This window comes from Nilaparvata lugens, chromosome 9 (genome assembly GCF_014356525.2).
Source record: "Nilaparvata lugens isolate BPH chromosome 9, ASM1435652v1, whole genome shotgun sequence".
Taxonomy (NCBI): Eukaryota; Metazoa; Arthropoda; class Insecta; order Hemiptera; family Delphacidae; genus Nilaparvata; species Nilaparvata lugens.
Window position 1 is genome coordinate 37,816,412 of NC_052512.1, and position 14,939 is coordinate 37,831,350.

Genomic DNA, 14,939 nt, shown 5'->3' on the forward strand with positions numbered 1-14,939 from the left:
TCGACAGGGGTCTCAGAAGAGGATAGGTTCCTCATGACCACTACATCTTGGTCGCGGCCCGTTCGCAAGGTAGGGAAGACCTCAAACAGTTTGCGCGAGGCAGCTTCCACCAAGGCATCCACTGGAGGGGTTCGCTGTTGAAGCAGCTGGAGAAGTTGCTGTCTGATTAACCACTCGGCTTGCCACCGGGTCAGCCCTCCTTGGACGTGCTGGAAGCACTGGACGTCCCATCCCTGGATGCGTCGAAGCCTTTTCACCTGGCAAAACTTTGCCATGACGGCTGGACCGCATCCTTATCTCGCATTGTAATCTTTGGGCGTGGTCTGGTGTCCCAGGTTGAGGATGGTAATGAGCGCCTCTTTCCGGTTCACTACGGCGAGGGCGATGCCTTCTCGCCATATCAAAGGAAAACCCAGGAGGGTGTCCCTCCTCATATTTTTCAGCACTTCAGTTCCCCTTCTGAGGAGCGCCCTGCATGCCGGGTACGGAGAGCTTGGAACAGCGAAAACCTCCCCTTGTCGCTCAGGGAAAGCCGCTCCATCTCACGGAGTATCTCGTCGGTGAACGAGGTGCGGAACGATGGCATCTTCCTCAGGATAGATTGCGGAAACACAAAAGAATATCGAGAAGAAGGTGGTAAGAAAAATGAATGACACTGGGGAAATGAGGACGCTGACTATGGCGGAAATCGATTTTGAAGAAAACACAACACCAGTTGATTAGAGAAAAATGCAGTAGGAGATAAAGCGGAGATTGAATTAGAAGTAGAAGAGGTATCAGTACTGAGACAGGAGACTGGACAGAAATAATCTCGAATCACACAGTCCAATAAGCTGTTCTACAAGAGCTGGGAAACCTGATGTTGTCTGGACAGAGGCTAACAGCAGACTGACAAAGTCGAGTCAGAGAAGCAACAATAACCCGGAGAAAAACAGGAATAATCTGGAATTATTGACTTGTATAAAATGAAAATGCAAGATCCAACGAGAATAATCTGTATAGTAGACAAAACAAGTTGATTATTTTATCTTATCACAAGCGACGACCGCTCAACAGTCACGTAGTACTGAAATTCAGATTAAACTGGCAGAACTACAGAATAGGATAAACGCCCTTTCCTACTGCTCATTCTAATATGAAATGATGACAAAAATTTCTCCTATTGATTTCCTCAATAGAATTGATTTATTGAAGATAAAATATAGCCACTGAAAATGTCCACACAAGCACAGGCCGTGAGAAACTTGGATCTGTCTACAGAACATGACTAAATCACAATTAGAACAATAGCACAATAGAACTTCGACTACTGCAATACTAGTACAGCTCAAGTAATCTTCTAAACCGAGATAGAATTAAATGAATTGAAATAATGAAGATTTTATTTCAAGTTATTACTTACCCCCAGGTATTTTCCAGTTTCAATATAATATTGGAGAAATCGAATCATATTTGAAACCAACAAAATACGATTGTAGTGCATCATGACTCCCAATCAAACGCAACTTATTCAATTACTATGAATAATCCATTGCAACATATATTCCACAGAATAATAACCCCTGTTATTTACTGCATTGTAATTCTCTAATTACCACGGATCAAAGCAAATATCACCGGTTTCATTCTATGATCATAATAAATATTTAAACCATAACCTCATGGATAAATAAAATTATTCAGGTTAATCTGACAAATAGTTTACTCCAATGACATAAATCGTCATACAGTTCACAGGTTGCAACTGACGACTTGAAAAATAAAATAGTACAAATTCCATCTTTTTAACCCGTGCTTGGTAAGGGGAATTGGATTAGAAGTTCCAAGACGACAAAGGGGCGATTTTACTGGAGATGAAAGAAAAGAGTAACAAGATTTTTCCGACTTAACAGATAATAATAATAATGATAATATCGAGTTATTATTATTATTACTTAACAGATAAAGCCCAGAGACTAATTATCTGAATAAATAAACCGAAATGGTTAAGTTGCCACTCAGCTTAATTTTGACACTGATTAACCAGGACAAATTACTCGGAAAATTGTTATTATTTTGCTACCTTTTTATATAGGCCTAATATCAATTTATTTCTCTTACATAAGAAATAATTATTTCCATCCTCCAATATTACGACTAGTTTCAACTAGTGCCCATGCTATTAACTATCTTGAACCCCATAATTAAATGTGAACTATATCTCAAAACGTATTCTCTTCAAACTTGATGCTATTTTCCCCTTCTGGCCACTCACCTTATCGCTGATGTTGGATTACCCTTCCTCGGTACTCCATCAGCCGAATGGGTAGCGTCACCCGTCATTGATTCCTCCGTGATTGATCATCCGTGATTCCTCCTACCGTCACCGTCCTCCTCTGCACCGGCTCCTCCATCGTTGCCCTCTCGGCGGTCGCGGCCGACTCCTATTCCGCCGCCGTCTCCTCCATCCTCGACCTCTTCGTCCTTGGGAAGGGGCGACAAGATCTTTATATCCTTCACGTGAACAGTCAGCCTTTTACCGGCAGCTCCCTTTACTAGCACTACAGAAGCGCTCAACATTTTCTCTACCTCATAGGGCCCAGAAAACTTCGGAGCTAACTTAGCCGCAAACTGATTCACTCCGGATGAGAGATGATAATCCCTCTTATACACCAACTGGCCCGTCCTTAGTTCCAGCGGTCTTCGCCTAAGATTTTAATCCGTCCACTTCGTGAACTGGTCCTGAAATACCACCAGGTACTTATTCCCTCTCTTCGAGCAAGATAATGGGCCCACAATGTCGGTGCTAACAGTCTCCCAGGGTCGCACCACCTTCCTCTGGCTGTTCATCTGTCCATATTGAGGCCGCTGCTCCACTTTATGCTTCATACAGGTCTCGCAGCACCTCACATACTTCGCGACGTCTGCATACAAGCCTGGCCAGTAGTAGCGACAGGCTATCCGGTGATAAGTCCGGAACACCCCTTGATGGCCAGCTGTCGGTGCATCGTGGCTTTGCTGAAGTATTTCAGCCCGTGCACCTCTTGGAATGCACAGCTTCCAGCCATCACTCTCCGGTGCATCAGGAGGCTGCTGTCGGGCCCATATATGTCGATATGAGGCCTCACCCCTCACCATATAATCGGGATACTTCTCTGGATGATGGAGTAGATTGCTCTTCATCCTCCTTATCCATCTATCGTCTTCTGTGACGATGGCGGCCACTTCTCCTGTAGGCTCCTTTTGGACTTCATGTGGGTCGGCCAGTACGTCGCCTCCTGGCGACGCTCGTGAGAGCACATCAGGGACCACATTCAGCTTTCCTCGTCGGTATTTGATGACCAAGTTGTACTGCTGCATTTCTAAGGCCCATCTCGCGAGCCTTCCTGTCGGGTTCGGGATAGCTCTGAGCCACTTTAGAGCTGTAGTCTCGTACCCCTCTATATACGGCTTGAATTTTCTCAAAGCAAAAATCACAGCCAGGCACTCCTTTTCGGTGGTGGAATACCTCAGTTCGACCCCCTTGAGCCCTCTGCTTGCATAGGCGATGACCTCCTCCTCTCCGTCGACCTCCTGAGTCAGCACAGATCCTAATCCATATTCTGAGGCATCCGTCTGGAGTGTGAATGGAAGTTCAAAGTGAGGATACGTGAGCACTGGTCCTCACTTATTCTATAGATAAAATGGAAACGCTATTGATTGAGTTAGGGAAATACAAGTACAGTAATCTGATAGTAGCGGGCGATTTTAATGTGAATATTCTGAATATGTCAAATGAAACTCAGCATTTTTTAAATATGATGAGATCCTTTGACCTATATCCAGTACATGCCAAACCAACAAGAAATCTCTCATGTTTGGACAATATTTTCACGAACGTTGATAAGGAGTTTGTTTTCACCTTTCTAACTGAAGAAGGAATAATCTCAGACCATGCAGCCGTTTGGGCAGTTATTACATACAAGAAAACTGAAGAAAATTATGATAGCTCTGGACCCAGTTTTTTTCAAAAAACGCCTCTTCTTCACCAATAGGCTTGATAATTTGAACATCTATCTGATGTATTACGACTGGTCACCCCTGTATTTATTGGATGACATAAACACGGCCTTCAATTTTTTCCTGGATGTCATTGAGTTCTTGTTCAATATGAATTGTCCTGTAGTGAAAGTATGGAATCGGAATAATGAATCAGCAAGGCCTAAGAAAAATGGCTGGTTCACTCCTGAACTTGCTGTCATGAAAACGTGGTTGTTGTGTCTCTATGACAGATGGAAACTTACCTCAAATATAAAAGATAAGATCAGATTCAGCAAATTCAAAACGAAATATAATTTAGCAATCAGACAAGCAAAAAGTTGTGCAAATGACAAGGCAATCATTGAGTCATCAAACAGATGTAAGGCAGCCTGGCGAGTTATTAGGGCTGAGACTGGCCAAAGAAAGGTCAGTGCAGATATCTCGATTTCCCCTGATATCCTAAACCAGTGCTTTGTTGATGCCGCTGATGCCAATTTAGATTTAGACTCTGGCACTTCGCATGCTGACTTGCTCGAAAACTTCTTCAATGAGCACCATAAGATTGACAGGGCCTTCAAATGGAGAGAGGTCAGTGTTCAAACAGTTACTGTAATTGTTACAGGACTTAGTAATTCTCATAGTGAAGATGTCTATGGTCTCAGCAATTATGCCGCGAAAAAACTCTTACTAGCCTTAGTTCTACCTCTGACATACCTGATAAATTTTATCATGAGGAGCAGTACTTTTCCTGAATGTCTTAAACTATCAAAAATCACACCCATTTACAAAAGAGGTGATAAGAGCTGCCCAGAGAATTATCGTCCCATAGCTATTGTGCCTATTTTTAGCAAAATCATTGAAGCATGTCTTTTTGAACAGCTCTATGAATACTTCACATCAAATGGTCTACTCTACCAACATCAATATGGATTCAGACACAAGCACTCTACTGTTATGGCAGTGGAAAAGATAGTTGATGTGATACTAGAAAGTTTTGAAAAGAAGCATGTAGTCGGGACCTGTCTAGTAGATTTGAGTAGAGCTTTTGACACTATCTCTCATGACTTTCTCCTAAATAAATTGGCTTTTTATGGGATTTGCAATACTGAGCTACAATTGCTGAAGTCATATCTCCAAAACAGAAAACAAATGGTTGTGATCGGTAACTCCTCTTCCGAAATTACGAGGGTAGGCTGATAAGTAATGCAAACATGCTCGTAGAGCACAAACCAAATAACCCCCAGAAGAGAGCCTGGTGGCATGTGGAAGTTCTATTTATCCTCTACACGGCTGCGTAGTTTGAAGGTGTTGTGTTCATCCAGTTTGGTTTGGTTAGTGAAAGAATTGCGTCGTGTTCTGGTGTTATGTAAACGTGAATTAAACAATGTGCTGTTATCGAATTTGTGACTGCTGAGAAAGTGAATCCCGGTGAGATTCATCGTCGTTTAAAGGTTATTTAATTCTTGATTCTTCTCAATAATGATCTATGAAGTAGTCTCCTTCCTAACGGTAGCACTTCAAATTGTTCCCAGCATTCCAATCGAAGCTGTTTATTCTCGTCTGTCAGACAGCGTGGTACCCATCGTGCACAGATTTTATGGTAAGCTATCCCAATTGTTCAATAATGAGGCCGACATGCTACTTGGATATTCCAACTTGGTTTGCGATACGCTGGTTTGCCGATCATTTTGAATCAAGTCTTCGACGAGATTATCGTCTTTGGCAGTGATTGGACGTCCGCTGCGTGTTTCATCAACAATTGAGGCTTTTCCAGGTTGGCAATCTCGAAATTTCATAACCCATCAATTCACGGTAGACCTATCAACAGTATCGTCACAATAAACAACCTTTAAACGACGATGAATCTCACTAGGATTCACTTTCTCAGCAGTTAAAAATTCGATAACAGAACGTTGTTTAATTCGCGTTGACATAACACCGAAACACGACGCCATACTTTCACTAACCAAACCAAACTGGATGAGCACAACGCCTTCAAACTGCGCAGCCGTGTAGAGGAGAAATAGTACTTCTACATGCCACCAGGCGCGCTTCTGAAGTTTATTTAGTTTGTGCTCTACAAGCATGTGTGCATTAGTTATCAGCCTACCCTCGTATGAATGTAGCTGCGGGGGTACCACAGGGTTCAGTTTTGGGCCTTTTCTGTTTCTTGTCTTTGTAAACGACTTCAGCTATAATGTTCCATATTTAAGTGTATTATATGCTGATGACGCGACTATTGTTGCTACAGACCCATTGATAGAAAAAGTACAGAATTAACTCGACAATGCTCTGTCTACGGCCAGGACGTGGTATGTGGCCAATGGACTTAAATTGAATGAAGATGAAACTGAGATATTGTTTTTCTCCCTCAAAGACAAGTTGAGTAATGGCCTGATTAAACCGGTCAAACTTCTTGGACTTTATATGGACTATAAGCTGAACTGGGACACACATATTGAGCACCTTTCAAAAAAATTATCTCGAATAGTCTATTTATTGAGAAAACTGAGAGGCTCCGTGAGTTTGGATACACTCATATTGACCTATTTTGGGCTTTTCCACTCATATTTGAGTTATGGTGTGCGTCTATGGGGTAATTCCGTTCATGCTAAAACAGTGTTCTTATGGCAAAAAAAGGCTCTTAGAGCTATCCTAGGACTAACACAGCGAGATTCATGCAGGCCACATTTCCCTAATTTGGGTATACTAACCCTTCCATCTCTCTTCATTTATTCCAATTTAATTCATGTCAAGAAAAACTCAGAAAAATTTTCCCTTCATGAAGATTACCATGCATATAATACCAGGAACAGTAGGAACATTGTAGCACCACAAATAAGACTCACTAAAACTATGAGAAGCCATACTTTCCAACAGTGCATATTGTATAATAAACTGCCTCAAACAACCAGGAATCTGCCTCCAAACAAATTTAAGAAAATTGTATATAGTTTTCTGAAAAATAATGCCTTTTACTCACTTGAGGAATACCTGAATACCTGAATTGAATGTATTTTATGTAATGTAGATATGCTTTATCTGTTCAATTTGTATCGATTTTCTGTTCAATTGTGTGTAGACTACTTTTTAAAAGTATGTATTATGACTTGCCTAATGCTATAATTGTAGCCTGATGGTTAATAAAACAAATCTTGAATCTTGGAGATCTAGTGATTGCCCCCTTTATCTCCTGGAAGGCCCTCTCCTCTTGTGGTCCCCAGTGCCACTTCACTCCTACCGTCAACAACCGGTGCAACGGGGTTGCAAGGTCTGAGAAATTCGGGACAAACCTCCTATACCAGGATGCCAACCCTAGAAAACTCCGGAGCATCCTTAGGCGCTGCGGAGTTGGAAACGAGTTGGAAACTCGTTTACAGCTCTCACTGTTTCAGGATCGGTCCTGAGTCCCTGCTCCGTCACTATGTGACCCAAGTAGCGCAGCTCCCGCTTCAAGAACTGGCACTCCTCCTGGTTAATCACCAAGCCAGCCTCTCGCAGCCTACTGAATAAAGCTAAATAAAGCTAAAATAAAGCTAAGCTCTAGCTAAATTTAGCATATGAGCCTCCATCGTTTCCCCCAGGACGATGACGTCGTCCAGGTAAGAAAAAGCACAGGGCTCCAACTCCGGCCCAATTACCCGGTCTAGAGGATGCTGAAATGTAGCACCAGCCGAGTGTAATCCAAACGGCATCATTCGGAATTGGAATAGCCCCCTTCCAGGAACTGTAAACGCTGTAAGCTGCTTACTCTGCTCCTCCAACGGTACTTGCCAGTACCCGCTCTTCAAGTCGATTGGAGAAATGTATTTAGCATTCCTCAATCGATCTAAAATGCCTGTCATATTCGGCAAAGGATATGCATCTCGTTCCGTGAGTGCATTAATCTGACGGAAATCGATGCAAAATCGCTTCTTTCCATTAGCCTTCTTCACCAAGACAATTGGTGAACTCCAAGGGCTACTGCTCGGCTCGATAACCCGCTGATCGAGCATACTGTCGACCTCCTCGTTTATCACCGATTGCATAAGTGGATTACGAGGATATAGAGATGATGAATAACTATACAGGGTATGAATTTGAGAAAATCGGTCAAGTCATTCTTGTGAAAATCGTGAAAACATGGTTTTTTAGTAATAATCCGCCATTTTTCTCAAGAATATTATGGAGCACCTGCAATATTCCCAGAATCAAGACTCATGTCAGTTGATAGGGCTTATAATAGCTATCCATGGTATAAATTTGAAGAAAATCATTAGAGCCGTTTTTGAGAAAACCGTGAAAAACATGGTTTTTCAGTAATTATTCGCCATTTTTCCCGCCATCTTGAATCGAATTTCTTATTGTCGGACCTTAAGTTTAAAATGTCAAGTGTCAATTGGGAATTATTAGGAATGGAGTGATAGTGCTCACAGACATACACACACACACACACACACAGACCAACACCCAAAAATCATGTTTTTGGACTCAGGGGACCTTGAAACGTATAAAAAACTTGAAATTAGGGTACCTTAATTTTTTTGTAAAGCAATACTTCCCTTATCTATGGTAATAGGGCAAGAAAAGTGAAAAGGATATGTACTTGCAAGTTATATTGTACTTCTTGAAAACTTTAACTACGAACACTTCTGTTCTGATACAGTCTTAGCCAAGGAATTATTGTTTTCCAGATGTTCAGTCCTGGCTATGTGGAAACAAACTGGTACGTTTGGAGAAACTTTGTATATTGGAAGTATCGATGGTACTCCCTCATTTGGAGAAACTCTACCTGGAGCAATTGGAGATGTATCGTAAGTACTATATAACCTATACTATCAAACGAGCAATTTCTGTTCATATGTGTTAAATATGATCAGAAATTCGGAGGACCTTGAGTAAGGACATGATTATATTACTCACCACTCGATGTGCGGCTGTTCCATCGTGCTGCTGGTGAGGGCGCCCCTTGCTGGTTCCTTGCACTTGAATGAGGATTGAGTGAGGAAGTGGTGAAATGAGAGTAATATTTTAACGAGAAATAAATGTGAGGGATATTTGATATGAGAACAAGAGTGTGGGAGCGAGAGTTTACGAGAGTGCACGAACTATAGGATAACGACTGACGACTTACGACACTAAAGAACTGAACTATTCCACTCTGAGCTCAAACCCAAATGGATAAAGTAGATAGAATCGTATAGTGGATTTTAAACTCGAAGTAAAGCAGGCGTTGAATAACCTGTATACCTAACCTATATAAATAGTTTTATAAAAATCGTGATGTATTGGTTTGGAAAATAAACTGATTGTAAGTCGATCAAAGGGAAAGAATCAACTTGGGGTAATTGTATTTCAATATGATCAACTGTGATAATAGAACTGTTACAGTGTAATACTGGCCTTATCAAATTAAATTGGTTACTGTAATGCACATTATTATCTTTCACTGTCATTTTTCACTGTACAGAATGTCAAGTTGATGACCTGACAATGCAACAAAACGTTTGCTTCAAGTTAATTAAGTGTATCAGTAATGCCTTATGCTTTACATAATCATCTGCTTAGTTCAATTAGGCGATATTTATTTGCAGTGAATTGGGCTGATAATAATGAAAAAAATGACTGTTATTGAAATAATAGAATATGCACAGACGTTTTGTATAGTCACACATCTATAATAATCTTTCAAATATGATTTGAATACTCTCATACAAAAGGATATACAAATCAGCATAAATTTTGACAATTTTTTTTTGTATGAAGAAAATAACATTCCAATTCTAATAAGATACATTGAAGCAGCAAGGTTGATATAATGATTAAATAATATAGGCCTACTGTATAATAGAAAAGCAAAGCAAACTTTCAGTTTAAAATCATACTATATTAATATTATAATAAATAATAATCTGAGATCGAAGCTAATAAATAACTCACTACAACTAAATTTAATCGTACTAAACACTTTGAAATGTTACATTGCGTCAAAAACATAACCCAAGAACAAGCAAGGAATTGATCGAACCAGTCTTTTGACTGTGTTTATAGTTATTTGTGCAAGTATTGCACAAAGTGACAGTTTGCTGCACCGAAAGAAACGTTTACACCCGAGCTGTAGGCGAGGGTGGAATGTCTTCTTGAGTGCAGCAGAGGAACTTTGCGCACGTATTTCACATTAAATTTTTCCTACAGTTACCATTGAATATGAAAAGTGGGTAATTATGGATAAAATGATGGCTGAAATTCATCAAATGTTTGTGTGTGTGATGCTGTTATTAATAACAACCTTAATTCATTTAAAAATTCATAATCCAATTGAAGTTGAAAATTCTCAGCCAAAGTTCTCATTTTTATTCATTCAAGAATCAGAAAAAATACAGATAGAACAAAAAATTCGCATTCAAAATTCATGCCAACAGCTGGTTGTGATGACTGAAAAATGGCTGAACCGACAAGCGCGTGACCTAGCGGGAAGAATCGTACCTAACTTCGTTTCATCCAGCTAAAAACAGTATTCAGATATTTAGAATACTATGATTAACTAGAATTACCGAAAAATACTATGAGTAAACCAAAAAATATTTATAAAATAACATAGAAAACAGAAAATATTTCATTCTTCTAATGTTATTTTATAAATTTCATTGACATGGATTTCCAACGGTAATTATTTAACCTGAAAATTCGAATTTCAAAATGTGTGTTAGCTACATTTCTCATCGCTTGGAGTTGGAATAATTATTACTGTCAATAGAAAATAAACATTATTTGTTAGTAATGATGAGAAGTTATTATTTAATTATGATTTAAATAAACATTATTCTTGTTTTGGATTTCTAGATTGGGATTTTATCATAGGGTAGGGTAGCCATTGAAATGATTCTTATCTAAATCTAACCACAGTCATTGTTACCAACTTAATTTTTGTTTTCGTGCACTAATCCTCCATATAACCCACCAACTATTTTGTGTTGCCATGTTGCAAATCTGGAGTGCAGAAAAATTTTTTCCCGCACTAGAGCGGAAAAGTGATTCTTTGCGTTCTGTAATCAGTGCAGGGATGGCCACTTTTCAAGGTAACTGTAAGAAAAATAATTTAATCGGCCGTTCGGCGGCAGTCAAACTTAACCATTGGTTTGACCCTTATACCAGATATAGAATAGACACTGCCCATTGTATATTCAGAATGAAAGTTGATGAAGCCAACATCTCTACTGCCATATTGCCCCATCGTGACGTCAGCATTGGATATAAAACTTTTCTGTAGAGTTCGTTTTGTATAGATATTATTGAAAGGTTATATCGAAATTACTTTCATTCTAATTATCTTATTTGTAAGCACGATATGGACGGCGGGAGAAGCCTCCACCAAATATGTAAGCAAGATGTGCCTTCACTGAATATGTAAGGGTGGGAAAATGAAAAACAAGAAAAGATCGCACAGGTTTTTGATATTTAAAACAAAACAATAAATTATTTATTACAAAATTAGAATTATAATTAGAAATAATAATAATCAGATGAATATTTCAAGGGCTACTCGCTTTGCTGCTAGTGAGGATTCAATTGTTGTGGTTATGAAAAATTTAAGAACAATGACTCAGTAGTCACCTACCTTTATGAAAATGGCTTCCCACTTTGGCATCCACTGGTTGAAACGCGACGTTAATTATTAATTAAAAATCAAAATAACTGATCTAATGAAGTGGGTTCAGATCCCCTCTTATTCAATAATACAATTCTCTTTAAACTGCCCGAACTGTGACAGGAAAACTGTATTATAAAACAAGAACAAAATCTATCCCCTTCACCAGAACAGCCGGACTTTACTCACAGTCCTATCGAACGAGCTCACACAACTGACTCACTGACCAAAAGTAAAATTTTGGGTATTAAATATAACTCAGTCAATGCCAAACATGGAAGCCATTTCAGTACATATTTTTATCTGTCGCACAAGCGGCACGTTTGTTATTAAAAAACAAAAAGAGAAGCTACAATAATTTCGACAACAAATTAAATAAACAATATTTCTGTTGATGACAAAAATCGTTCAAAGACAAAAACACTGTTCATTAAACTTTTCTAAATCAAAACACTAAAATCCTGATCAATATGAGATAAATATATGATTCATATATATGTCCCATATGACCAGGTGACACATCACCCATCCCGCTGAAAGACTCGTCCCTGAGTCTGTAGTCAAGAGGGGAACAAAAAAAAATAATAATTAAACAAAATAATATACTCCGGAAACAAACATGTGCCTGATTGACTTGATAATGCTACTATACATTGAAATCAAACATTTACATAGAAAGGTAGGTTACTCAAACTAAATTACAAAGATTCAATTCAAACTCAAATTGTAACTATGCTGTACAAACAATAGTTCTCTAAATGAATAAATTTTCAACAAATACAATTCAAATTTTAGGGGTTCTGGAATGAAGATAGGTTAAAGTAGTTCTCAAAGATGTAGATGATATTTAGATGTCCTGAGCGATGAACTAGCAGTCGTCCTTGTATGTGAAGTCCTCCCATATTTGTCCGTTTGTTGTATGTCCGCTGTTCGTCGATGATCATTATAGTTTCCTCAACTCCTTCAGACCTTCAGCCACAGGTACAAATTGAACCATGTACCAAAGATAAGATGACGATCGTAAGGTATCCAAGGTTGAAGTCGAGCCGTCTCTCAACTGTCGAAGAAATATCTCGCAGCTCAGCTCGCATGTAGTAGCATGTGTGTGTCCAACCAGTGATAGGCTACGGTAGTTGAGTAGTCACTGGATATTAATTCATCAAACTGCCATCCAATCGAGCCGCCAAAATAATGAAATCTCCCAGCATCGAAATTCATCTGTTATGATTTCCACAGAAGATGAAGTTTGTTCTTCGTTATACGGAAGCTCTGATTAGCGCCTGTTGTCCTCTCCGTTGTTGAGAAGTGTACAGCATACTACGTGATGAAAATTCAGGCCCTGCTTGTGTTAACAGCCGAACGTCTCTGCTTGCATAATATCCTCCAGATCTTCAGGAAAATCGATCTCGTAGAGTGTAGTGACAATTCACAAGTCGCCTTGTGCTGAAGCTGGAGTCATCTCGAAGAAGCCCGTGAAGTCCTTGAGTGCTTGAGTCATTGTGTCCATGAAATCCCGCGATGTCCCGAAGTCCTCGAGGTGAAGTTCACATACTCCCGCAAAGTCCGAAGTCGAGAAGATGTAATATGAGAACTACTACTTATAGGAATATGAATGAGTATAAGAAATTTCAAATCTAATTCAAGGAAAATTTTTAGGAAAGGATAACCCCTTTACAATTATAATAGATTCTACTGTATTGAAAAAAAAAAACTTTCAAAATCGAACTACTAAACTTTCCATTATGCAATCATAAAACTCTACAGCTAACTTTAAACAACAAATCTCGAATTCAAGAAAATCACTTCAAAGGTGAAAAATCAAATTCAATTCAAATAAGAATGTGAAAAAAACATGACCACAGTATCATTAAACAAAAAAATTCAATAAAAAAAATTTATGAGAAATAAGTATTTCAGCTCAAAAATGATACAATAAGCCAAATAACGACCATAATATTTAACAAACTTCGAATTCAATAAAATGACTTGAAAAAAAATCAATAAAAATCAAGTTCAATAATACATGAATTAAGTAGAAAACTATTTGACAAGTTTCTGTACATACTATGAAATTCGACCATTATTAAAATTAACAATAATTTTCAAAACAATAATTTGAATAAAAGGTAATTAATTTCTGATTGAAATCATAACAAAATAAATAATTGATTGACTGGACGTGATAAGTTTCATGTTATTCACTTTGAATGAAAGAAACCTATAATAAAAGACCACATATTAATTAATAAACAAAATTCATAAACTCTGGAGTCATGTCTGAAATCAAAACAAAACGTTAGTTAACAAGTCAAATTACAGTAGTAAACGTGACAAATAATCTAATTGCTGACATTGACCTCAACTCGCAATAACTCAACACGCCTGACCTTCAATAAGAACATGTATGATGTTAAAAAAAAACTTTCAACTATTATATCAAAACTGGTTAACAACCTCTTAGGCTTCAAATTGCGATAATGAAATATCCTAAAACCAAACGTAGTAAAAATATAAAGATTTATATCATTAATTTTTCCATCTCCAAACCCTAATTGCAGCCTTTTCAACCATAATATATTAATAACATTACTAATAGGAAAAATGTTGGAAAAGTAAACAATAAAACTCGTACTCGAAATCTCAAGTATGTACACTTAATAATTATTTATAGTAAAATTAAACTCAATAACGAAATATAATGTATCATATCTAAAAATCCTATATCAAAACTCAAATCCTAAATCCTAAAATTGAAAAGTTCATTATTAGTAGAAATATCATGATTATCCATTGCTCAAACGCAATCTCATATTAAAATAAATCAAGAACTAATATATGAAAATATTATCACTAGGACTATTACTAACAAATACCAAGAAAAGCCAAAATTTTCTTCCATTATTAGATATCGAATATTACACTGATCAGTGTTGAGACAATTATAAATTAGCTAAATGCCTCATTCTACTAGCAATATTGTCTCATGCAATAATTTCGCTGAGTCTGCACTGATGTTTGGTTTTCAACCTTCAACGGAATTGTTTTAATGAATATCTCTCCGCTATTAACGCTTAACTGGGACACGCTTTCCAAACTATTCAAAATTATGTCATCATATTTCTCTGCCGAACTCCCATTAACAATTCCATCAGTGTCAATTCTATTATTCTTCATATCTTTTAGAAAATTACAATAATTCAAATCTGACTCTGTATTTTCACCTTCACTGTTTACACAAATCGCTGATTCACATTTTCTCTGTAATCGGTTCAATATACTATTTTCATGGTCTGGTTCTTGTTTATCGATAATT

General features: G+C 38.1%; 1 protein-coding gene across 1 annotated transcript in view; it reads left to right on the forward strand.

Annotated features, from left to right (window-relative positions):
• LOC111056657 overlaps positions 1 to 14,939 on the forward strand; it is a 165,218-nt gene that overhangs the window by 90,482 nt on the left and 59,797 nt on the right. The window contains exon 2 of the mRNA XM_039435827.1: positions 8,673 to 8,792. Coding sequence (XP_039291761.1) covers positions 8,673 to 8,792 — 120 coding nt within the window. The remainder of the gene's footprint in view (positions 1 to 8,672; positions 8,793 to 14,939) is intronic.